Source organism: Microcaecilia unicolor, chromosome 2 (genome assembly GCF_901765095.1).
Source record: "Microcaecilia unicolor chromosome 2, aMicUni1.1, whole genome shotgun sequence".
NCBI lineage: Eukaryota > Metazoa > Chordata > Amphibia > Gymnophiona > Siphonopidae > Microcaecilia > Microcaecilia unicolor.
In genome coordinates, this window is record NC_044032.1 from 220,134,947 (window position 1) to 220,161,251 (window position 26,305).

Sequence of the window (26,305 nt, forward strand, 5' to 3'; positions counted from 1 at the left end):
TGTAATGTTGTTTGTATACTCCGACTGAATTCGTTTTTCCCCCCTTTTTGTAAGCCTTCTATAAGGCCCATACTTGCCTGTTGCACTATCTTTGATGGGCAGGGATCGAGGGAGCAGGTAGTTGGTTAAAGGTCTTTTAGGATTTTGTCAAGGCTCTCCTCTGTCATTAGGTTAAAAGTGTTCCATCTGCCTCTGTTACGAGGGGGCGAATTTGTGCACCCCTGTTTGACTGGTTGGGCACTGGGTGGGATTGCCTGTAAATCCTGGTGGAGACTTTTAATTTTGTTGGCAAAGTATGCACTTCAACAATAGTGCTCTTTAGAATCGATACTATCAATTAATACCTCTGTGGTACTTTAAACTTTTCAACACAGTCTTCTTATCATATGCATTAAGGTTATCATATGCATTAAGAAGACTGTGTTGAAAAGTTTAAAGTGCCACAGAGGTATTAATTGGCAAAGTATGCAGCAAAATCATTGCACATCAATACCACTTGAACCTGTTGGTTTTTCTCAGACGCAGAGAAAAAGAGCTATACTGAAATCAAATGATAAAAATATGAAAATAAGAGAACGCACTGATCAAGTCTTACCATGAGAAAACAAAAGGCTCCTAGGGCTCAGCATCTGCCTTTTAAAAATAATCTAGATACTATAACAATGGAAATAAGTTCTTACCATGTCATTGTTTAATTGAAACAGTATTTTCTTAATGCTAAATTTTATGTTTGAGGCAGATAGGGGATAATTCTATAAAGAAGGCACCAAGATTTAGATGCCAAAACACATGTAAATGATTAGAATACTGCCATATATGCGGGCATGTGTGTTAAAGCACTAACCTGTGTTGGGAAATTAATGCATGTTAGTAAACAGAGCTCTAATTTTGTAACCGAACAATGGAGAGTAAAGGGCCTAGCCTGAGGTGACAAGGAGCATCAGAAGGGTTTGAACCCTTAGACATGTATCAACTAGTTTAAGCTAAACGCAAAGCCGCAGAGGTCAACATCCAAAAGGATGTATGAGGTTAACTTCAGAGTAAAACTAACTGTAAAGAAAGATAAATAAAAATCCATCAACTGGATCCAGCAAATGGTCCAGTTATCCACATTCAAACAAGCAGAGAAGCAACAGACATCCTTGGGGACTAGCTCAAACTTACTCACATATTTAGATGTTATCTGTCTTAATTTACATAGATGACTTATCCATTTAAGTTTAGAACCACATATATTTAGTAATCCTATAGTGTAGCTGAAAATCCAAAATAATGGGCTAATTTTATAACAGGACAGGCTATATGAAGTCCAGAAAGACTCCAATTTTATAATGGCAAAATAGGCATTCAAAACTAAAATGCCAATGCACACATTTTTCTTGTTCTAAATCCATTTTCAAACCACACCTGTGTGTTGTAATATTGTGCTACAAACCCACTGTTCCTAAGAAGTGGACCTGGGACCAAACGGAAAGGAACTCAGAACCAAAGGCTGACGTTCGAATTCTGGGGACCATAACGGACAAGGGAACCTAATGACACATGAAATATGAATGGAACTCCTCTCATATGAGGAAAGGGCTTAAAATGTTAGGGCTCTTCAGCTTGGAAAAGAGACAGCTGAGGGGGTGATATGATAGATATTTACAAAACCCTGAGTGGTGCAGAACAGGTAAACATGAATCGATTGTTCATTCTTTTGAAAAGTAATAAGACTAGGGGACACTCAAGTTACACGGCGATACTTTTAAAACAAATAGGAAATATTTTTTCACTGAACGACTAGTTAAGCTCTGGAACTTGTTACCAGAGGATGTGGTGGTAACAGCAGTTAACGTATCTAGGTTTAAAAAAAAAAAGGTTTGGACAAGTTCCTGGAGGAAAGTTTATAGTCTGCTATTGAGAAAGAAATGAAGAAAGCCACTGTTGTCCCTGGAATTGGTGGAATAGGATCCTGCTACTATTTGGGATTCTGCCAGGAACTTGTGACCTGGACTGGCCACTTTCAGAAGCAGGATATTATGCTAGTTGAACCATCAATCTGCCCTAGTATGGCTATTCTTGTGTTCATTTGTAGATCTTCACAAAACTTCCTGATTTCATCACTAAGTAGCCTATCTAAAGAAAATTCATGAAATAATACAGTAGAACTGTGGATTTTGTGCGGTTTCCATTACTTGGTTTGTAAACCTCTTAAAAAACAGCAGACAACTAATAACACAGTCAGTGAAGTTATTAAAATATGCAGGCATCGGATACATCAAATTATAAATCTGTACACCCTTTAGACACAAAATTCGATGCCAACCTACCCATTCAGCTTATATACTGAGTGATAATCCAACTTTTTGTTCTTGTAGCCTGAATATCTCAATAATACTATGCGGATAACAAAGTTTACATACATAGTAAATTATACAAACATTCCTCAAACAATCAATAATAGAATTTCTTTGAAACTTTCAACTGTAATAAATATGTCTGACCGACTTACCAAAACATTACACAGATTACAGAAACCAAGGAAAGTCTGATCTACTAACAAAACATCAGTCAATTTGCTAGACCAAAGTCTTGCTGGAATAGTATTGTCTTTAACATACATTTTATAGAGCTAATATGATATGCTAGTTTATTCCATGCCTTAGGCGCAGATATATAAAAAAAATGTTTGACTTTAAATCTTCAAGTTTAACTACACGAAAAGAGCAATCAATGATTGTAAAGACCGCACTGGTTGATGCAACTGCAAAGATGCGATAATAGTCAGGGAAATAGCATTAATCAGAACTTTAAAAGCCAGTAATAAAATTTTATATTGAATTCTATATTCAACTGGCAACCAGTGCAGCTTCATCAGTACAGGGAAAATAACACAAAACTCAAGCCAAGAGACTTCAAATTCTTCTTTGTAAAACCTAGCAACAAAGCATTACAATAATCATTATGGTACTCTGAACAACTGTTTGAAAATTCTGGACCGTCAAACAGTTTTTCAACCTGCGAACCAATCTAAGCTTAGAGTAAATGATTTGAATCATTTTAATATTCTATGCATACTCAAAACAGGATCTAAAATCACTCCGAGTGACTGCACTTTATTTACCAAACACATCTTTACCTTATCAATTTAAAAAAAACAATAGAAAGTCAACAGTTGATGAGCTAGTTAACATCACCTGTGTCTTTGTCATGTTTATTTATTTATTTGTTGCATTTGTATCCCACATTTTCCCACCTATTTGCAGGCTCAATGTGGCTTACAGAGTTTTGTTATGACATAGTCATTCCAGGCTATCAGTTACAATTAGTAACGTACACAGATTAGGTAAGGGAAGGGAGAAAAAAGGTGTGAGGCAGGCTAGTGTAGAAGTTGGTCTTTAGTGACTGGGTGGGTTGCTGAGGTAGTTTTGTAGGTCATGGGTTCTCTTTGTAGGCTTTGTTGAAGAGATGCCTCTTCAGAGATTTGTGAAAGTTAGTTATTTCATCCATGGTTTTCAGGGCTGTAGGTAGTGCATTCCACAACTTTGTGCTCATGTAGGAGAAGGTGGTGGCGTGTATCAGCTTGTATTTTAGTCCCTTACAGCTGGGGAAGTGCAGATTGAGGAATTTGCGGGCTGATCTTATGGTGTTTCTGGGAGGTAGGTCCACAAGGTTTAGCATGTAGATTGGGGCGTCTGCGTGAATGATTTTATGTACAATCGTGCAGATCTTGAACGCGATGCGTTCCTTTAGTGGTAGCCAGTGAAGTTTCTCTCTTAGGGGTTTTGCAATTTCGTGTTTAGTTTTTCCAAATATGAGTCTGGCTGCAGTATTCTGGGCTGTTTGGAGTTTTTTGATAGTCTGTTCTTTGCAGCCAGCGTAGAAGTGCGTTGCAGTAGTCCAGGTGACTTATTACCATTGACTGTACCAGGGTACGGAAGATGTATCTCGGGAAGAAAGGTTTTACTCTTTTTGAGTTTCCACATGGAGTGGAACATCTTTTTTGTTGTGTTCTTCACGTGGGCATCAAGTGTGAGGTTTCGGTCTATGGTGACTCCAAGGATTTTCAGGTTAAGTGAGACGGGAAGGGAGCAGTATGGTGTGGTTATGGTGGAGTAGTTGTTTGTGTTGTGTTGAGGAGTGAGTACAAGACATTGTGTTTTTTCTGCGTTAAGTTTTAGCTGGAATGCGTCCGCCCAGGAGTGCATGATTTGGAGGCTTTGGTTTATCTCGTTTCAACCTATTTGTTTTCATCCATTGATTCACCAAATTTAAGTATAAACCAAGATGCTTCAATGTATGCTCATGGGAATCACTTGTTTTAGAAAAAGAACTGATGTTGTCGGCAAAAATTCGATATTCAACTCCCAGTCCTCCCAATAGTAAACAAAGTGTTGGAAAAAGATGCCTGCCCACACATTGGGGAGAATACTGAAGGTCGTTTTTATCTTTGCAATTTGTTTTCCAATATATTTTTTCTTTAATTATTGCCAAGGGTACAAAGGAGCTGTGGCATGTGGGCATGCTTTATGTATGTGGAAAAATTTTAAGGAAAAAAATGCACAGATCTGAAAATGTAACTTATATGTTTAATTTTCTTCCTACGTAAGTAAATGGGCCCTTAGAAATGTCTCCTGACAGCATGAGTAGAAGTAACCCATACTGAAGGTAAACAGTTTTCAAAAATGTGATTTATGCAGCTAAGAAGTGTTCCCGCTAAAAATGCCTTTCAAAATTACTCTCCCCAACAGTAATATATTATCTCACTAACTGCACACGGTATGTATATCTCATGTCTTACTAATCATGAATATAAATCTTACCTTTGATGAAATTCAATCATTTGTGTCTTGGTGTGGTTGATCAACAGGAATGGTGCTGCACCGTCATGGTAGTCTGAGAATGTAATTACTGTGGAATGCTCAGCCAGGTTCACATCTGCTAAAATGCCTCCCAGCTATAACATGACATGAGAATATAAATGCTTTTTCCATTTATTTAAAGAAATAGGCTATGTGTTCTGTACATAAAAATTAAACAAAATTGACATGGCAATAGTTTTAGAGAAAGATCTCAAATTATGAAACTTACTCTCTAATACTCTCCCTATTTTATCTAATATAATAATTTGTACCGCCAACGTTCCATGGCTAGCTGGCTGGGTTCGTAACATCCTGACGTCAGCAAGCCTCCAGCGTTCCGTTCCTTCTCACTGTCCCGCCCTCGCGTAAAGACAAAATGACGTCAGAGGGCGCAACAGTGAGAGGGAAGGGAACGCTGGAGGTGAGCTGACATCACAATGTTATGAACGAACGCAAGCAACACAAGTGAAGGCAACGGAATGCTGGACATGGAGGGGAGGACAGAATCGCGCGACACGGAGGGGAGAGCCAGGGCAGAGGCGAATCGCTGGACATGGATTGGATGGGAGGAGAGGAGAGAATCGCGGGACACAGATGGGAGGGCAGGGTAGAGGACAATAGCTGGACATGAAGGGGAGGCCAGAATCACCGGACATGAAGGGGAGGCCAGGGCAGAGGAGAATCGCTGGACATGGAGGGGAGGCCAGAATCCTGGGATACGGAGGGGAGGGCACGGCAGAGGAGAATTGCTGGACATGGAGGGGACGCCAGAACTGCGGGACACCAAGGGGAGGGCAGTGCAGAGGAGAGTCGCGGGACATGGAGAGGAGGCCAGAATCGTGGGACACGGAGGGGAGGCCAGGGCACAGGAGAATCGCTGGACATGGAGAGGAGGGCAGGGCAGGAGAGAGAGGAGAAATTGCTTCAACGAGAGCCTTAAAAGCATAACCACCATTACAAGATAGCCTTGCTAGTGCCCGTTTCATTTTTTTGAGAAATGGGCCTTTTTTACTAGCATCTATATAAATCATACAACCACATCAAACATTAAAATTAATTTACAACTCTAATTACAAAACAAGTTTATTTACCTTATTGTCTAACTGTAGCAAAATGTTGTTTTCTTGCTGATTAAAATGAATCCTCTTGGGAGCCAATTGGCAGTTTTCAACTTGAATAAGCAAAGCATTTGTATTTTTTTCAGGCCAAAAAGGAACACACTAAAACACACACACAAAAAATGTTAAAGTAAATTCAGACAAACAAAATAGCATTTTTAAGCCATTGCTGCTGAAACAAGAATAAAAAACTATGTACTTCAGTTATTGTTCCAGCTTTATTAAAGAATGACAATAGCAAAGCTTCAGTTCTTAATATCACCAAAACCATTATTAAATATTCAGTTTCTCTTTAAAAAAAAAAAAAGCTTCATTAAGTCAATTATTTAAAAAAAATTGTCTTATTAACTTTCAGCTGCCAAGACAAAGGAAAAGTTACAAATGGGTCACATGACCTATCAGATGCCAAGCTGGTAGAACGTCTCTGGTGTTCTGAGGCATCCTCAAAGTTCAAATACTAATATGCTCTGTGTATATCGAGGTACACGATAGAGCTACTGGAATGCCTATGACTCGGACAGAAATAAAAGAATCAACAGTTCCTAAACGAGTATCTGGGGCAAGCTGTGCCACTACCGGGTTCTCAACTTCTCGAAGGTTTCCTGGAGTTATGCGGTCTATAAACTGTCAATCATGGAGATAACTGCTTCCTCTCCAGAGATCAATATTGTAACCAGGTACCTCTAAGTGCAGCCAAGGATAGAACAATCTCCTCCAGCCACAGGCTCCTGTTACAGTAAAGAAATAAATGTCCACCAGCAACTTCAATCTTAAGAACTTTATTCCATGCAGGTTTCTAGTAGACCTGATACACAGTTCCAACAGCAACATTCACCTTCAATCTTAAGCACATGTAAGCCACCTGAAAGTGTGTGGCAAATAGTCCCCTTTAAGCAGTAGGCTATCAGCACATACCAGGATTCAATACAGGCTCACAGTCCGCTCCAGTCTGGGCTCTTTATCCAGTGCAAAATAAACAGTAGTTTAATTCCAAATAGAAGCAGTTCTTTCAGTTCATCATCACAGTTCAGTCACAAAGCAGCAGTTCCTACCTTCTACTCTCTTTACCTTCAGGAGAGTTCAATACTTTAGAGACTCCTCATACCAAAGGGATTTCACCCTGCATCAGCTTCACTGGTAGATTCAATACTTTAGGGACCTCCCTTACCCAAGGGTTTTCAGCCTGCAACTGCTTTTGGGACTTCCTCACACCCAAGGGATTTCAGCCTGCTTCAGTACTTTAGGGGCCTCTCTTACCCAAGGGTTTTCAGCATGCAACTGCTTCTCTCCTTCTGCTTCTCTTCCCTGGGACTCCTTCCCACCTGCCTAATCAAACCCTGGCTCCTGCTCTCACAACCAATCATTCTCTTTCCATTAGCTTCCCCCACACCCATACCAGTTAAGTTGAGCATTAAACTAATGATGAGCTACTGCACACAGGGTTTCCTAGCTCTCTTTCCCCCTAGTGGCAGCCAATCTACACGTCCTGCCAGCTTACACCCATGTCTTCCCCATTGCAGCTAGTTCAGTCCGGGTTCCTCATCTCACCCCCTGGCTCCTTGCCTGCAATGCCTTCTGGGAATTGTATTTCAAACTGACACTGCCTTAACCTAACTATCCTGGATGTGACTTTATCACAATATGCAGATGCTCTGAGTATGACAGGAAAGAGGTGGGATTTAGCAAAAAAAAAAAGAGGCCTTTCTGATACTTGAAGTTTTAAATGTATATGAAGATGTCTGTAGGAAAGCTGTTTTCTGCCCAGATCCCTGACTTACAATGGTGATGAGGTGGCCAAGATCTGTCCTCTACATTTAGGGGCCCTTTTACTAGGCTGCGGTAAAAGGGGCCCTGTGGTAGCGGCGACAGCCATTTTTGCAATGTGCCAGGGCCACTTTTACCGCAGCAGGTAAAAAAAGAAATGGCCGTGCAGTAGATTTGTACTTGCTGCATGGGTATTTTGGGGGAGAGCACTTACTGCCACTCACGGCTACCACGCTAACAGGGCAGAGTGCGGCACTGCCTGATTAACACAGGGTAACCACTGCACTAGAAAATCAGGTCTGATTTTCTGTAGTGCCAGAAATAGCGCACACTGGGGGTGGAACTACTGTCGGCACCAGTTCTGGGTTGCCACACGGCAATGCAACCCTTCAGTAAAAAGGGCCCCTTACAGAGCTGGTTGCTGTCAGTTCAGTGCGACCAAAGTCCAAAGCACAAACAGGAAATACCTCTACATCAGCAACACAAAGATCAAAAAGAGTAGAGGATGACATAAAGGACAACCATTTTTTTAGTAGCTTTCGGAGGCATGAAATATCAAGAAGTCTGCCAGAGGACAATTGTCTTGTCCTTGCTGGAAAGAACACACCTCACTCTGCTTACCCAGCAGAGGTTTCCTTGGAAATGTTTTTGCAGTGCTCTACAATCACATTGAACCAAAACAGGTATATGATGTTATTTTAATGTTCTAATGTGTGCTTATTAGATGATTCATTAGTATTATGCTGACATCAAATTATATGTTGTTTGAAATACGTATATTTTTCATACTGTTTCATGGTAGTCCTGAGGCAGCTTGGACAGAGAAATCATATTAATTTGTTAATTCTGTTTAAGTTTGGTTCAAGTCCTGCAAGTGATAGAATGCCATCTGGGTTTAATTACTCAAATGTCTAGCTTTTGCTAGACTAGAGGTTAGAAAGGTCAGAGAGAAGTAAAACTTTTTTTGTCCCTTTTTGAATGATGGATTGTTAAGGCTGGTTCATAGGTATTATTTACCACATCTGGATGCCATTCTAAGCAAGGCATACTGCAGTTTTAAAAGATTAGGCTGAATGCTGTTTAGAGAGAAGGAAATAGGTGATAATTTAGGTTCTGTCTTATAAGGAATTCTGATTTCTGCTTATTTTAAAATATGTTTTATTCTGTTTAATTAATAAGTTCTATTTCTCTATGTAAAATATCTTTTCAATTCAGTGTCTGACTTTCAAGTGAGATTTGTCTGCAGTTTAAGAGGTCATCATCTGGTTTGAATTATCCACAGTCCTAGCTAGTTCTGTGCATGAAGCTAATAGGTGAAAGAGGTCAGGAAAGTCAATTCTTCTCCTTGATTGATTATAGCTAAGTGTAGGACTGGTCTTCTGAAAGTAATAACAAACCATGTCTGTGTGCCATTAAGCAAGATTGGCCCCTTGGCCCCTTAATGAATGCCAGAGTCCAGTTAGCAGTTAGTATGAAGTTAGCTGGGAATCTGAGAATTTAATAATAATAAAATGCAGGAGATAGGTGCCACATTGTCTAGTTTGAGAGGCCCCAGGTCATAGGTCAGTTTAGGAAATATCTCAAACCTATGTAACTGATATTTTTGAGTAAATGTGTAGAGATAATTAGTTCAAGACAGGGTAATCAATCTATTCCTTACCATCTGGTGAGAAAGGGGGGCTAGAAGGGTTTAGGAATAATATATAAATGAAAACAGAAGCAGCTTACGTTAGACGAGACGGAACTAAGACAGGAGACGCAGGACACAGAGAGAAGACATAGAGAAGGAGACAGCTAGCGCTGATGTCCTACTTTGTTTGCTGGAAAATAAAGAAGACTTTTCTCTCATTCTGGTGTGTGGTGTTTGACTCCTGAAGTACCACAGATTCTGCTAACAATAGTGGTAATTCCTGCAACAGTCCTATTATTTGGTTTTATTTTGCTGTTCTCAAATTTACCCCATTTATTGTACTTATGTTTATAGCTGGTCATTTTTACTATTGTTATGCTGTTAACAAAACTAAGTTTTTTTTAAACTGTACCTGCTGTACACCACCTTGGGTGAATCTCTTCATAAAGGCAATAATAAATCCCAATAAATAAATGAGTACCTGACCTTCAGAAATACATTTTTGTGTGCATTAGCAACAGCAACACAGGTTGGGACAAAGCTTCAGGAACAATATAAGAATTTACAACTACAAAATCAACAGCAAGTAGCTGCACCTAGTAGAGACAGCACAGGCCTCATTTTCTGGGGATATGACTGTTTTGGTGATGAAACTGCTACATAATCTTGCTGATGCTGTGGGAGAGGGCATACCAGAAACAAACCTGGAAGTTTGCCAACACTGCACACTAACTGCAAATAATGCTGCTTTGCAAACATTTGCTGTAATCCTCAACATATTCGTCATAGTAATAAATAATATGTGCATTTGATCCAAGGAGTCTACACAACAAAGCCAGAGGGTAGAGGAGTGACTTTGGACTCAATGCTTACTTTTCAGCCCCAAGTGAATAGTGTAGTGAAAAAAAAATGTTTCTTTAAATTAAGACATCTGAGATCTGCTTGTTCACTGTTTGACCTGCCTCACTTTGCAAACTCAAATTTTTGTACTATCATATCTAGATTATTGTAACTCACTTTATGCTGGAATTACTATTGGATCAAAATACAGCTACGTACATGATTTTTAAGAAGTGTAAGGACCTTAGCAGAGTTAGTGTTTTTAGCATGTCTACACTTAGTGTGTGCGCTAACCATGTAGGCGCCTATAGGGATATTGTAGGCACGTAAATGTTAACGCGCCTATAATGCTGCTTAGTAAACAGGGTCCTAAATTTGAGCATGTTTCTCCTCTTTTTACAGAAATTCATTGGTTCCCTCTGCAGGACAGAATTCATTTTAAAATTTCTTGCTTTGTTTTTCAAATATTTCAAGAGGATATACCAGAAGAGTTTATTTTGTATGTTTTTTCTCTAGCAAGTTGACTCGAAGGCAGGCTCAGAATTCCATGCTGTTTCTCTCTCTTAAATAAAAAAAAGGTACTTGAATAATTTTTTTCTTATATGGCGGCGTCAACACGGAACCTTCTACTGGATATATAGTGGAGCCCTGTTATAACGCGATGTTTGGGATCCATAAAATCTCGTTGCATTATATCAGGGTCAATTGAAAATGCAAACAAATAAAGCAAAAATTGATCTGTTGCAAAATGTTTGCCACAAACCTAGACATTGGTGTAGCTGGACATTGGCAGTGGGGTAAAAAGCAATGGCAGACACAGGCAACAGGACATTTAGCTTGACTGCCAGTTTGTTTTGCAAGGTGCCAGTTATTAAGCTTCCTACATAGAGTGTTATAAAATTGTCTGGGATGGGTGATGAACACAAAGTTAGACAGTGCTACATCAGTTCTGCAACAACTTTCAGCTGCAGGCAGAAGGTTGCTAGGTTTCTGGAACTACAGACCCTGGTGTTTGTGGGTCCAAATTCATTTTATTTTGAGGGCAGCATACTATTACTACTATTTATCATTTCTCTACCACCACTAGACATACTCAGCACTCTATACAGATGAAAGATTGTAAGTACCATGGAACAGGGACTATCTATTCATAGGTAACAGCTGAACAGAAGATACCTAAGGCAGGAGAAAATTAGGTGCCCTTCACAGCATTCAGATAAAATTAGGTGCCTATAAAAAAGGAAAGATGTAGATGAGGCAATAGTTGGAAGGGCAGGTAGGGTTCAGTGAAGGTTTTTTGAGAATTGGTATAACCACAGTATGTTTGAAGGATCAAGAACAGTTGCAGTGGAAAGTGAAAGATTAAGGATTTGACAGATAAAAGGTATGATAATAGGGATGAGAGTGCTGAGTAGATGGATGGAAATGGGATCAGAGGAACAGGTAGTGAGTTTGAAGGAGGAAAGGAAATATACAGTTCCCTCTTCAGTGATTTTAGAAAAGGAAGAAAATGTGGCGAGGTTTAAAGGAAGGTTAAGAGAATGAATTAAAATTGGTTAAACAGAGGGAATACAGAGGTGCTACACAACCTGTGACTTACCAATCTTTGGGTTAAAAGTTCCTTTTGGAGGCCACAATCCAAGCATTTGACACTTGCGTACAGTTCCATGCTCACACTTTCCTCTCTGCTGCCAGGTGCTGGGGAAGTCCTGCAGTTCAACTGCACATTCCTCCCAGGATTCACTGGAGTGACTCTGGTCCACCCCGATCCATTTGGGCCTCCATTCCTGCTACTCGACAGAGCGCACTACATTCTATTTCTATGGGTTTGCATTTTCCTTTCTTTTTTTTTCTAATGGCTCCACTACACTCTCTCTTCTTGATATCGACTCTTCCTAATCTTATCCCCCATCTCAAATCACTGCATACCTAAAGACCACAAGGCCCACTTTCTTTCATCACCTCACCGTCCATTTTGTCGTCTACTTTCTTCTCAGTTTTCAAGCTTCAACATTTTCTTCCTTTAATTTATCCATCTCCATTCTGTACGAGTGCATCTTATCTTTGTCATGCCTCCTCTACTCTTCTCCGTACTTTCTTGTTCCTTCTTCTGCCGCTGCTGGGGATATCAATCACAATCCAAATTGTAATCAACTCTCCCCTTACCTGTCTTATTTTTGTTCCTCTTTCTCAGGTACCATGTGGAATGTCCGCTCTGTCTCCAACAAGTTTACCTACACTCACAACCTCTCTCTCTACCCCCCCCCCCCCCCCCCCCCCCCCCATCTGCTTGCTCTGACACTTGGCTTTTCCGTGAAGTCTCTGCTTCAGTTGCTGCCGTGTCATGGAGGTTACTTTTTCTTCACAGCAACTACTACCACAACAAAAACAGAAGAAGGAGACCAATGTGGTTCCAAAGCACGTGACATGCTTTTTCACTTGTGAGCATTTTGGATGCAGCATTACTTGGATGTTCTTAGGCTTATCATCTGTAATCCATAATTTGTGGCTGAAGTTATTGACTCTTGAGACAGGTGCATGCAGCACTGAAATGCAGGACTGTGTTGAATCATTTTAGCCACTGAATAAACTATGCAGTTTGGAACCACATGGGTCTACTCCCTTCTTTTGTTTTTGTTGTGTGGTTACTTTTTCTTGCCCAGCTGCTACTCACCTTTTTGTAGATTTCAACTTCTTCCACCTCATCTCACTGCTTTTCTTCATTTGAAGTCCACTCCATCCACCTATTTACTCCACTACCTCTCCAGGTAGTGGTCATTTATCGACCCCTTGATAAGTCCTTCTTTTCTATTCTCACTGACTCCTAGTTTTCCTTCTTTCTTCATCTTCCCTCATTCTTGGAGATTTTAACATTCATGCTAATGACCCCTCTAACACTTATGCCTAAGTTTCTTGCTTTAACATCCTCAATCAATCTTCAGCTGCGCTCCACTACCCTGCTCACCAGCATGGCCACAGCTGCTATCTTGGCTTCTCCAACTGCTCACTCTAATCTTTCCACCTCAGTTCTTTCCCTCTGACCATCTGATAACTTTCACACTTTCTCTCTCTCCCTCAGTCTCGTCCAATCTCCACCAATACATTTAGGCATCTTCAGGCTATTGACCCTTGCTCTTCCTATTCCCTGTTCTGTAAGGCATACCAAACCCCAGCCTTGGCTACCTCCGAAATCCTCTACCTACATTCCTGTGTCCACTCTGCTGAGTGCCTTTGGCTAAAATTCTGTGTCCATGATGAATTCATACATTTCAAATTCTTGCTTACCTCCTTCTAGTCTGAGCCTACACTTGCCAAGCGAAACTACTACATCCATTTGACAAACTCTCTTGGCTCCAACCTTCACTGTCTGCCACAATGAACTCCCTTGACTTGTGTGCTTGTTGTTTGTTTTCTATCCTATATGGAATTGTAGTTCCTGTATGTTTTGTGTTTGTTTTTTTTAAGTGTGAAAGTTATCAGATGGTCAGAGGGAAAGAACTGAGGTGGAAAGATTAGAGTGAGCAGTTGGAGAAGCCAAGATCGCAGCTGTGGCCATGCTGGTGAGCAGGGTAGTGGAGCACAGCTGAAGATTGATTGAGGATGTTAAAGCAAGAAACTTAGGCATAAGTGTCAGTGGAGGAGTGGCTTAGTGGTTAGGGTGGTAGACTTTGGTCCTGGGGAACTGAGTTCGATTCCTGGCACAGGCAGCTCCTTGTGACTCTGGGCAAGTCACTTAACCCTACATTGCCCCATGTAAGCCACATTGAGCCTGCCATGAGTGGGAAAGCGCGGGGTACAAATGTAACAAAAAATAAATATTGTACACCGCTGTGACCTTTCTGTGGTAGAGAGCCAGGCGGTATAGCAAATTTAAAAAAACTGGAATTCTGTCTTCTTCAAATCCCCTCCCCCTTTTCTTTATCCCCAGACTGTGGCTGAGTATTTCCATGACAAGGTTCACAAGATTAACGTTGTGTTTTCCACCAAATCGTCGTCAATTTTCCTTCCTCCACTTCATTCTCTTAACCTTCCTTCAAACCTCGCCACATTTTCTTCCTTTTCTAAAATCACTGAAGAGGGAACTGTATATTTCCTTTCCTCCTTCAAACTCACTACCTGTTCCTCTGATCCCATTCCCATCCATCTACTCAGCACTCTCATCCCTATTATCATACCTTTTATCTGTCATATCCTTAATCTTTCACTTTCCACTGCAACTGTTCTTGATCCTTCAAACATACTGTGGTTATACCAATTCTCAAAAAATCTTCACTGAACCCTACCTGCCCTTCCAACTATTGCCTCATCTACATCTTTCCTTTTTTATCCAAGCTACTCAAATGTGCTGTTCACCACTGTTGTCTTGACTTTTTCTCTCAAGCTGTTCTTGACCCATTACAATCCAGCTTTCGCCCTCTACATTCAACAGAAACAGTCCTTGCTAAAGCCTGAAGTGGCCTGTTCTTTGCCAGATCCAAGAGCCTTTACACAATCCTTATCTTTCTTGATCTATCTGCTGCTTTTGACATTGTTGATCATCACCTACTCTTTAATACACTGTCCTTACTTGGATTTCAGGGCTCTGATCTATCTTGGTTTTCTTCTCATCTCTCCCATCACACTTTTATTGTATGCTCTGGTGGATTGTCCTCCATTGTTATCCCACTATCAGTCAGTCTACCTCAGGGCTCTGTCTTAGGACCTCTTTTTTTCTACCTCTATATTTATGGTTTAGTTTATTTGATATACTGTGCTTTTATGTGGATACAGCAAAGCAGGTTTACAATTTTAAAATATGGACAGGGGGAAAAGAACAGTATTACATGATAAGATAGAGAGACAAAATAAGAAAGATACAATCACACATAGTGTCAGTCAGATTAAATCAGGGCGCGTACATCAAGGAAATCTGCCTCCAGAATTCCTGTCACCTTACTGGCCATGCTCAAAAGAGAGCTTAAATAAGTGAGTTTTAAGGGGTGCCTTAAATTTAGGGTGGGATAAAAAGACACAAACAGGAAGGAAAAACATTCCATAATGACGGAGTGCTAAAATAAAAAGCGTAGCTTCTTGCGGTTTCTATTCTGGCCAAGTAAAGAAGGTATATGTTGTCGACAGTCATTCAAGGCCCATAGTCTTGGAGGGGCTTGTGGAGTAATTGAGGATTATAAGTATATTTATTCTCTTAGTGATCTGATCTCCTCCCATGGTTTTTAGTATCATCTTTATGCTGATGACACACAGATCTACCTCATCACACCAGAAATATCAGCAGGAATTCAGGCCCAAGTTTCAGCCTGCTTGTCTGACATTGCTACCTGGATATCTCACCACCATCTAAAACTGAACATGGCCAAGAACAAACTTTTCTTTCCCCACTCTCCTCTTCCCCCATTCTCTATTTCTGTGGATAACACTCATCCTCCCTGTCTCATCAGCTTGTAAAAGTTTGGGTCATCTTTGGCTCCTTTTTCTTTCTCCAACTGACTGCTAAAACCTCTCATTTCTTTTATTATAATATCACCAAATTCCTCCCTTCCTTTCTGAGCCTACTACCAAAACCCTTATCCAGACTCATCACCTTATGCTTAGACTACTGCAACTTGCTTCTCACAGGTCTCCCACTAAACCACCTCTCTCCCCTTCAATCTGTTCAAAAATCTGCTACAAGAGTTATTTCCACTAGTGTCGCTACACTCACATAATCCAAGTCACTTCACTGGCTCCCTATCCTTTTCCGTATACAGTTCAAACTGTAGATACTGACTTACAAGTGCATTTATTCTGCAGCTCCTCAGTATCTCTTCATTCCTCTCTTCCTACACCCCTCCCAGGAACTCCATTAATCAGGTAAGTCTCTCTGTATTCTTCTCCTCCACTGTCAACTCCAGACTCCATTCCTTTTATCTTGTTGTACTCTGTCTGGAATAGACTTCTTGAGTCGATATGTTAAGTGCTGTTGGTGGCTGTGTTCAAATCTAGGCTAAAAGTCCACCTTTCTGAAACTGCTTTTAACTCTTAACCCTTATTCACCTAGTCAGTACCCATATCTGTTTTAATCATTCCCACAATGAATAACACCCTAGTCCCTTATTTGTCCTGTTCATCTCAAATAGATCATAAGCTCTGTTGAGCAGGGACTGTCTCATATGTGTTTTGTGTACAATGCTGTGCACGTCTAGTAGTGCTAAAGAAATAAGTAGTAGTAGTTTCAGCTCAGACAGATGTCCAGATATTATCCTTAAGAGTTTCCTGAGACAATGCAGAGGAGTGTGGCAGCCGTGTTAGTCCACTCTTAAGGTTATCAATAGAAATCAAACAAAATAAAACATGGAAAAGAAAATAAGATGATACCTTTTTTATTGGACATAACTTAATACATTTCTTGATTAGCTTTCGAAGGTTGCCCTTCTTCGTCAGAAGAAACAGTGTGTTTTAAGCCTATAAAATGTATTGGATATTTTCCTGTCTTACATATGTCTGAAGTGTATTTCTCCTGTTTGGCCAGCAGATGGTGCATGTTTATGCTTAAAGCTGTTGGACTGACTTCTCTTTCTTTTAGTTGGCACACAGATAATAGGAAGTGCCTGTAGTGATGTAACCAGTTTTTATTTGAAACTCGACTGCTCTGGGCTCTGATTGGCCTGGAGTTTGAAATTACCCAGCAGATGTTGGCTGTTGCTTCAGTCTTAGCCCAAGAAGAAGAGAGAGACAGATCTCTTTGCTAAGGCTCTGTGAACAATTATTTGTCTTGATCTTCCCAGGTACCGTTTAGACAGTACATAGATGTTTAGTAAGCTATCTAATTGAGCAATTTTTCAGTTATTTGTTACTGTTTGCTATTTGCACATATTTGTTCCACTGTTCAATATTTTAATGAGAATAAACACAATTGTTTGTTCATTCTGTTTGTCTGGACTGATAAAGAATTCTGGTGATTTGTGTATTGGGTCTGTGAGTACTTTCTGGAAACTGTGGGACCACGGAGTGTGGCTCCAGTAACCTAGAAATCACAAGTGGCTGAGATAATCTGAGAGCACTGGAAGAAAGCAGCTCTCCCAGAATTGAGCTAGCTGCGAAGTTCTGAGCATGCAAAGCCAGGGCTTAATTTGTGCTGGAATGGGTGGAACACTGTTCTGGAAGCTCCTGCAGCGACATCACCATCCTCCCTGTATTCTCCCCACCAGCTGACTCTCCCTGTGGTCCGGCTTCTCTCTCCTTCCTTTCCCCTCCCCAGCTATCAATTTGGCATCACACCTGGCCTCTAACCCCCTCCCTCCCCCATCCGTGTACCTTTTAAATGTGGTTTTCCTTGTAGAGGCCACCAGCAGCAAGCAGCGATGCATGTGCTGCTTGCGCCTTCCCCACAACCTTCACTCTGATGCAACTTCCTGCTCCCATATAGGCGGGAAGCATCAGAGTGAAACTGTAGGAAAGGCGCAAATAGTGCTTATGCATCAATGGGGAAAGGGGAAAGGGAATTGGGACTTGATATAGGGGAAAGGGAATTGGGACTTGATATACCGCTTTTCTGAGGGAATCGAACTCAGTTCCCCAGGATCAGAGTCCACTGCACTAACCACTAGGCTACTCCTCCACTCAATGCTCACTGCTGTTAGCCTCTACAAGGAAAAACACTTAAAAAGGTACATGGGGGGGGGGGGGGATCACTGGCTGGGAAAGGCACGGCAAGGAGAAACGCTGGATCTTAGGCTATAGGGTGGAGGCATGCTTGACCACTGGGGTGGGATGGAATGGGGAAGGAGACATGCTGGACTGTTAGAGGGGTGGGGAGGGAAAGGAGACATCCTGGACCATTGGGGGGGGGGTGGAGACTGATGGAACAGGGGGAGGGGGAGTGAAGGTGAAATGCTAGATGATTGGAGGGGGAGGATAGGGGAAAATGAATCAAGGTGAGGGAAGAGACAGTGGTATTCTGGATGTGAAGTAGGAAAGAGTGGGGAGATGCTCACTATGGGAGGAGGAGAAGAAATGGATAGAGAGGGTGATACTGACAGAGGGAATGAGAAGGGAAAGAGATACTGATTGGGAGGAATGGAGGAGAAAGGGATAGAGGTGAAGATGATTGGGAGGGAAGGAAAATAAAGGGATAGGGTGGAGATGCTATGGGCAGAGAGAGGGAAAAGCTGCAATGTAGCACAGAATGGATAGAGACACTAGGCTACAAATGTGGGGGGCTGGGGGGGGGGGGGAGAAAAGAGGGAAGATGTTGGGCTATATGTGGGGGGTTGGAAAGGAGATGTTAAACATGATGGAACCATGTGGGAGAAGCCATGGAGTGTTGTCAAGAAGATGAGTAAGAAGAGGATGGCGAGTAAAAATGTAATAGATAGTGAGCAACAGAAGGAAATAGGAGACTGGGGAAAGAGTAAGCAGAAATGGGAGAGCTAATGACAGAGAAGGCGATGGAAAGTTGATAGGTACGTGGAAAACTGAAGGGTGAGAGGGGGTGAAATTTGAGTGGACAGAAAGGCAGGAAAGAGCTAAAAAGGAAAGACCAATATGTCAGACATGAAAACTCACTGGCACCAACATGATTGGAAAAATAAAATGGCCAGAATATAAAGGTTAAAAAAATGTTTTCATTCTGAATTTATGAATTGCAATATGTTAAGCTTTTGGAAATGTACTGTGTTCAGTAAAAGAGAAAATAGATTTGTTTTTCCTCCACAGTGTTGTGGTAAACCGGTTAAACTATTTTTATATTCTTATTCTAATTTGTGATTTGTTTTGGTGAGGGTCTATTTGTGCAATGTTTCGAAATGATTGGGGGTGTCAGACACAATATAAACAACCCCCCCTCCCTGGTAACAGAAGGCACTTGCTCAATATTGGGGTGCTCAGCATCAACTAGATTCACAGAGCTAGCTCCTATATGGCTGTTTTGCCTATGACCAAGGTGCGGTATTTTGTTTGCATGTACTTTGTATAGAAATCTGTTGCAGTCCCACTCATTCTGTTTTACCAGTAGTAGGTGTATTGATGTTCTAGGGCCCAGTGTAATATTTGTAGTGCTGCATATTCATAGGTAAGGTTCTTGCTGTTTGAATCATAGGAATTAGTGCTATTTATGTGTGTTAGGTTTGCTACATGTATATTGAGTTGGAATTTTTTCAGAGTTTGATTTTCATAGTGTAGTTGGTAGAGGACAGATTTATGTTGGTTTTGCTCAGATGACACGAGAACCAGAATATTTTTATATGGTGACTTCCAAGGAGAAATGTCCTACCTGCTTACATTTAACTCATAAGAACTGCTATACTATGTTAGACCAAAGGTCATTGAAACATTTATGTTTACAGTATAGCAAATATTTCTTATTGTTTTAATTTTTCATGTATGTTGCTATCATTATCATTAAATCAGTTAATCATAAATCACACAGTTTTTGATATATATATATATATATATATATATATATGAATTTTCCAAGTTTATGTACATATCAGCTTCCTTTCTATCCACAAATCCACAAATGAAGTATTGTCTGTGTGTAGAAGTAAACTTACTTCTGGCTCTGGCCCCACCCACTTCCCCGCCCCCGCTTCCACTTCTTTTTTTGTCTACAAATTAAGCCCTGAGCACAGCCATTCCCACATGCAGCGGTCTTCTCAATCCTTTCAGTCAGTTCCATAGTTCAATAAAAAAATACAACTCTTAGAGAAGTTGAAGCTCTTTTGACATTTTTGAATACGTGTACATCTCAACTCAAAGACCGAGTGTGAGGCTGATATTTATAGGATTTAGGACCCTAAACTGATTTAACTAGGATCCATAATGGAAGACAACTCCACAGGCAACTGCAAAATAAGCTTAAGAGGTCAGAGACACCTCTGCGGCTATCAGTAGAAGCAAAGGAGAATACAAAACACACCTTAATATGGCCTAGGGTTCCCTTCTCTTGGGAGCAAGGGTCTGGAAGTAGGTTAGAGAATAGTGTCCTTGTAACCAGTAGTAGAGTCAAGCTCAGGCATCACCAATATTCCTTTACGAAAAAACCCATACTGGGTCATACAAACATCCATCAAAACTCAATATCTTGCTTCCAAAAATGGCTAATCCATGTCACAAGTACCAGGCAGGTCCCAAAAAGTAGATTCCATACTGCTCATCCTCAGGAATAAGCAATGAAATTCCTCAAGCTACCTTAATAGTTTATTGAATTAGGTGTGGAATTTCCCAGTACATCAACATGCAATGTGTAAGCTCATATAGATTCACTGCTCCCTTTGCTCTCTCTGCCACTTGGATGAGTATATACTTTAATGCAGTTATCAATAAGTGCATCAAGACCATGAAGAACCATTCTGTCCAACTTATCCTTAATATCTTCTTCCAGCCCTTCCTGGAACTGGTACTACTATGTGAGCTAGTTCCCTGCTGTGTCTAACAACTGGTAGAACTGGGAGGCGTAACTAGCAATGATGGTGCACCAACTAGGCGTTGCAGGCAAGATGTAGTTTATCAAAAGTCAACAACAAGAACTTCTTGAAGCTTCCCAGTTCCCTTAGAGGGCGCTGTAATTTGAAGGCCAGTTTAACATTTCTCCCATAAATGCTGTGTTTTTGTCCCATCTTGGAGACCTAAAACATCTCTCAGGTAGTAGTAGCATAGTCTGATGTAATGGCAGTGACAGGCCTAGAGGTTGCTATAGAGCAGCATTTGCTGTCTGCAAATGGGCTAGTTGTAGGTGCAAGGCACACTTTTCCCCATCCAGCATCAAACAGCTACCCTGTTTCCCCGAAAATAAGTCAGTGTCTTATATTAATGTTTGCTCCCAAAGATGCGCTAGGCCATATTTTCAGGGGATGTCTTATTTTTTCATGAAGAAGAATTCACATTTATTGTTTTACAAAAAAAATGAACAGTATATACTGTACAGTAGTTGTCATCACAAACCAGCATAACCAGACAAACTGTGAATCCTGTCTGGAGACTAACGATCTCCCACAGCAGTTCCTGGACCACTTGTACAGCAGGGACGGTATTGCAGCTTCCGGCCACCAGGGGGAGCTCATCACAGCAGACTCGCACAGCGGTGACAGCGTATGGTATGGCGGCAGGCAACGGGATAACGGCAGACTGTGTGCAGTTCTACATCTGGCGGTAGGGGACAACGGGGATGGCGGCAGGTGACGGGCCTCTTGATGCCTTGCCTGCACATTTACAAGTGACGGCTGCTGAAGGGAACATCGGGGTTGGCGGCAGGTGACTGTCTTCATGTCCTGCATGCAGCTGCTCTGCAACAGACGGTGAAGGTAGGGGACAATGGTGGCGGGCTAAAAAGAATCACAGCTGCATGCTCTGGTGTTCTGTTCGGTGGGCATGCTTCCAAACAAACTTTGCTAGGTCTTACTTTCGGGGGAGGCCTTATATTTAGCAATTCAGCAAAACCTCTACTAGGTCTTATTTTCAGGGGATGTCTTATTTTCGGGGAAACACGGTACATAGTGGTAACCTCTTCCATACTATGTAGCTGGATAATGCTGAGGATGGATTATGTTTTACAGCAGAACTGTTAGTACGCTGTCCTTTGAGACCTTCCAAGGCTTGGAGTAGGGCCTGAGCCTCAGGTGCTCAGCATGGGCAGGGAAGTCAGGAACTACACTTACATAGATAGAGGTCTGGATCTCCAATTTGAAAGTATAAATAACTGAACAGGGAACATGAGTTAGAGTTTGCAGTGGATCAGTTTCTACTATTGGGAATAGAATGGGAAGTGAACCAGAAATGGGAAGAGAACTGTAAAACAAGAGCTAGAGACAGTTAACAAGCCCTACGCCTGGAACTGAAATGAGAAGCAATCAAGACTGAAGGCCTGGATCGATTAACCTGGGACAGAGAAACTTAACAACAAGCATTCAGCATACAGGTGGTTTGATAGCAAGTGAGTTGGTTAGGTTTTAGATTGCAGTGAACAGATTTTTTCCTTCCCAGCTAATTGAACTCCAGCAAATTCCTGATATCTAAGGATGTGATCTTAAGCGCTATCTGACAATCTTATTGCTTTAACTTTCTCCAAGCTATTGGCTGGTCACATGGTTTAGAGTGCCTATTCTGAACTTCCCAGGTTGATGCTGTTTCAATATCTCATCAGGGTGTTGCCCTGACACAGTCATTACTAGCATTTTAATGACTTGAGCTTTATAAGTTAATATAACTTGCCTTTTGGAGTTATTTATTTAATAACTACAACCAGCATAAATTAAATTATTTCAAAAATATTATAGTTATAATGGATAGCAAACCTACGGCTCTCCTTTGCAAAGCGGCACTACTGATTAGGGTGAACTGAATGGGCTTCTTTTGTACTAAGTGTACCACTAATCAGTAGCGCTACTTTGTAAAAGGAGCCTTAAGTGGAATCAAAAATATGGAATCACTTGTCTTCAACATATACTTGTAGACACAATAAAGAATAGCAACTAAAATAACAGATTGAAAGCACAAGGCTTGATATAACATTATTTTATTTATCTGGATTTTGCTCACACCTTTTTTCAGTAGTATCTCACAGTTACATTTAGGCACAGAACCTCAGAGCCAAGGGGAAAATGGGCAAAAATGAGACAGGATAATAAGATCTAATCCCATTTACCCAAAGGTTTAGTCCCTAGAGGGCTCGTAATCTAAGTTTGTACCAAAGGCAATGGAGAGTTAAGTGACTTGCCCAAGATCACAAGGGGCAGTAGTGGGATTTGAACCGGGCACTTCTGGATGTCAAGACCAGTGCTCTATTCACTAGGTTACTCCTCCATTCCATTACAAATGTATTTCATTATAAATAAAATGAATTCATGGGTAATAGTCTTCAACAATACATATTTTTCACTTGACTTCCTCTCACAGGACACCAAGTTAATTCTTCTACTGTGACACTTAGAATCCTTCAGAGTTCTGTACATAAATTATATAGTTAGAACTGAGAACAAAATACTAGAGAATATAAAGTTGGCAGCTTAAGGGGCCATTATACTAAGGTGCACTAAGCCCTAACATGGGCTTAGAACACGTAAAAATGGGTTACATCTCAGCATGCTAAAAATTATTTTTAAAAACTTTTGAGGAGATTTATCAGGGTTAGGAGAATAGGCGTTCCTGCACTAACCAGTTAGTATATCTACTACCATGTGCTAACTGGTTAGCACACGGTTAACGTGTTATCCCTTACCACCTCCAAAGTAGGAGGCTTTGCGGGCTCATGAAGTAATTTTTAAAAATGGGTGCATGCTAATGGCAAATTCCAACCTACCACTGTGCACACTATATATACTCTTGTGGTATTGACACAATGAATATTCACAGATTTTTTTTGTCTGCCTACTGTGCTACAGTGCCACAGCACAATTTTAAGCACTAAATAGGTAAACAGCTCGATAACTGGTCAAAAAAAACTCAGGTTTTTTAAAAAAACTTTACTGTTGCAATTAAATCATCAATTAGAAACTCTTTTTCCAAGCTCACACAACTTCTTGCAGCAATCTTGACGGACACCCGTTTCGCCACCGACTTTTTCAAGGGAACTGACTGCTTGAATCTCGTGCCTCTACACCCCATCTGCCATTATCTAAGCTACAGTTTCAAAGCGGGGACGGGAACCCAAGGAGATTAGATTGAGAACAGGAGACCTGTGAAGATGTGATTTCATGTGCCTTAATGAAAGGCGAGTTTAATTTTACTTTTAATTTCAATATAGTCCATCTTATTTTATAACAGCAGGCTTCCAAAGGCAGATTACAACAGCTGTTAAGATGAACCAATCAGGAAAAAGGATATCCTCACTGAATTTGGCCATCTCTATTGTATAGAACAGTGTAGAAAAATGAGCACAAAATACAGAGTTTATAACTACTGTCTCTACCTGCTACAATATTTTTTAAAGTTGTTTTAGTGATATTCAATTTTTATTTCATGATATTTATATCTATATATGGGAAGCTTTCAAATAAATGAAAAACTGTCAAATAAGTACAAAAAATATATATATTTTGTCCTCCATCTTTTAAGGCACTGCCTATCCAATTGGAACAGCTTTTGACTTTTTACAGATGGACCACACATAGGCAGTTCCTCATTTCTAATAATCTTTTGCTTCAATAGTATCTGCTATTGGTTTTGGGTGAGTGAAAATGGTGGCAAGCTCTGCCTACTGGCTTCAGCCCATATAATGGGCTAGATAGGTTTCCTATGATAGCACTGATTATTTGAATTAGTTTTTCTGTACAAGTTTTGTTTGTCTTTATTTGAAATTCATAAATACAAATTTTTAAAACACCTTGTCAACAAGGGCAGGCTAAGTGGGGGTGGAGCTAACCCACTTAGCTCCGCCCCCATAGCCCTGCCCTGGTGGGCAGGGGACCCCACCGAACTGGTCTGCACAGGGCCCCACAATTGCTAAGACTGGCACTGTACATCGCAGGGGGCGAGGCCGGGATCACCGACAGCAGCGCTCACAGTTCTAGAACTTTGGCGAATGGTCACACTTGCCGGTTTCTCTGCAGGGAGGGGAAGCTCAAAGGCGGAGGTGTACACGAAAAAGCGCATGTCCAGGTGGTGGGGAGGAAAAAGAGAGAGATTGAGTGATGCTGGACATGGGGAACACAGAAAGAAAGAGGTGGGATGATGGAATGGGGGAAAGACAGAGGGGTGAAGAGAGAGAGAGCGTGCACAATGTTGAATGGTGACTGGTGAGGGAGGAGAAGCAGAGGGGTGATGATGATAGAGGGAGGAGAGAGAGATGGGGAGACACAGGGGCAATGTTGGATGAGGGTAATGATGGAATAGGGGAAGGAAGACAATACTGGATGGTGGTGGGGGGCAAGACAGTGGGGCAATGTTGGATTGGGGCAGAGAGAGAGATATGATGCATGACAGGTGGAGAAGGACAGGAGATTCTTTAATGCAGAGGGTGAGAGGGAGAAAAAGAGGAGAGGAGATCCTGGTAAGTGGTATTATTAAGTGAAAATAAAAATATTTTGTTTCATGCAGATCTCTTTTGTTTAAACATAATTAAATGGGCTATAAGTCCCTAATGCAGTCCATTGGTTTTTCTTATATTTTGTTCTTGTGATGACTTATACTGTGCCAAAATTGAAAACTCTTATCTCTATCTGGTCGTTAATAAAAAGAGCTCATTGTGAACACTATCCACTAAACAAGGTTGTTTTGTGGCGGTACATGGGGAATTGTGATATGATCCCTTGGTTCCTATTGTTGACGGTCTGCGTTTTCATTATGGGTGGTATATTGGTGTATTAGGGTCTGCGCAGTGTAATATTTACAGTGCTGCCTTTTCATGCATAATGTTGTTGCTCTAAGTCCTCGGAGTTAGTGCTGTTATGGTACAGTAAGGTTCTGGGTGTTTTGCAGTTGAGGGATGTAGCCCCACCCCTAACAGTGCCCCCCTTTAGCCTCCCCAAACAGTTGACCCAACAGTTGGGCCACCGTCTGCCTATGCCTAGACAGGTTTAAAAAGGGACTGAAAACCCATTTATTTGCAGAGGCCTTTGAGTAAATGGGACTAGATCTTATTATCCTGGCTCTTTTTCGCCCATTTCCCCCTTGGCTGCGAGGCTCTGTGCCTGGTGTGATTTGTAGTATATAGCACATAGCCATAACTTCTCTTTCTCTCCTTTTTCTACACCTTTCCTGTCAACCAATTGTAGTTCCATTTTCTACACTTTATTTTTCTTTCTAATTTAATTACTCTCCTCTATTACAGAATGTTGGAAGCCGCTCAGATGGTTTTCTGATGTGGTGGGTAGCAAATATTAAGTAAACTTGGAAAAATAGAAAATTGGGGTTTTCACAGCCATGGTAAAAATAGCCTTTGCGGACAGATAAGGGCGTTCTATAAGGCCTAATTTTACTGCAGCTTAGTAAAAGGAATCCTAAACATCTTATTTATATATGATCCTTACCTGATCCAAATCAATAGGGAGCCATTTCTCTTTGCCCTCCTCTGACACCTCCAATCTGTATCTGCTTTTGTTTGTTATCATAAAAAAAGGTGTAAAAGTAACAATTCGTGTCAGGTTAAAGCTGCTGGCATTTATATTCACACCAACCTAGGAGGTAAAAGACATTTT

General features: G+C 41.0%; 1 protein-coding gene across 1 annotated transcript in view; it reads right to left on the reverse strand.

Moving 5' to 3' along the window:
* Positions 1-26,305, reverse strand: part of VPS13A (vacuolar protein sorting 13 homolog A) — a 556,982-nt gene that overhangs the window by 210,229 nt on the left and 320,448 nt on the right. Inside the window, exons 50-52 of the mRNA XM_030193720.1 lie at positions 26,138-26,284; positions 5,936-6,064; positions 4,806-4,939 (exon numbers count right to left, since the gene is read on the reverse strand). Of these exons, the coding sequence (XP_030049580.1) occupies positions 4,806-4,939; positions 5,936-6,064; positions 26,138-26,284 (410 nt within the window). The remainder of the gene's footprint in view (positions 1-4,805; positions 4,940-5,935; positions 6,065-26,137; positions 26,285-26,305) is intronic.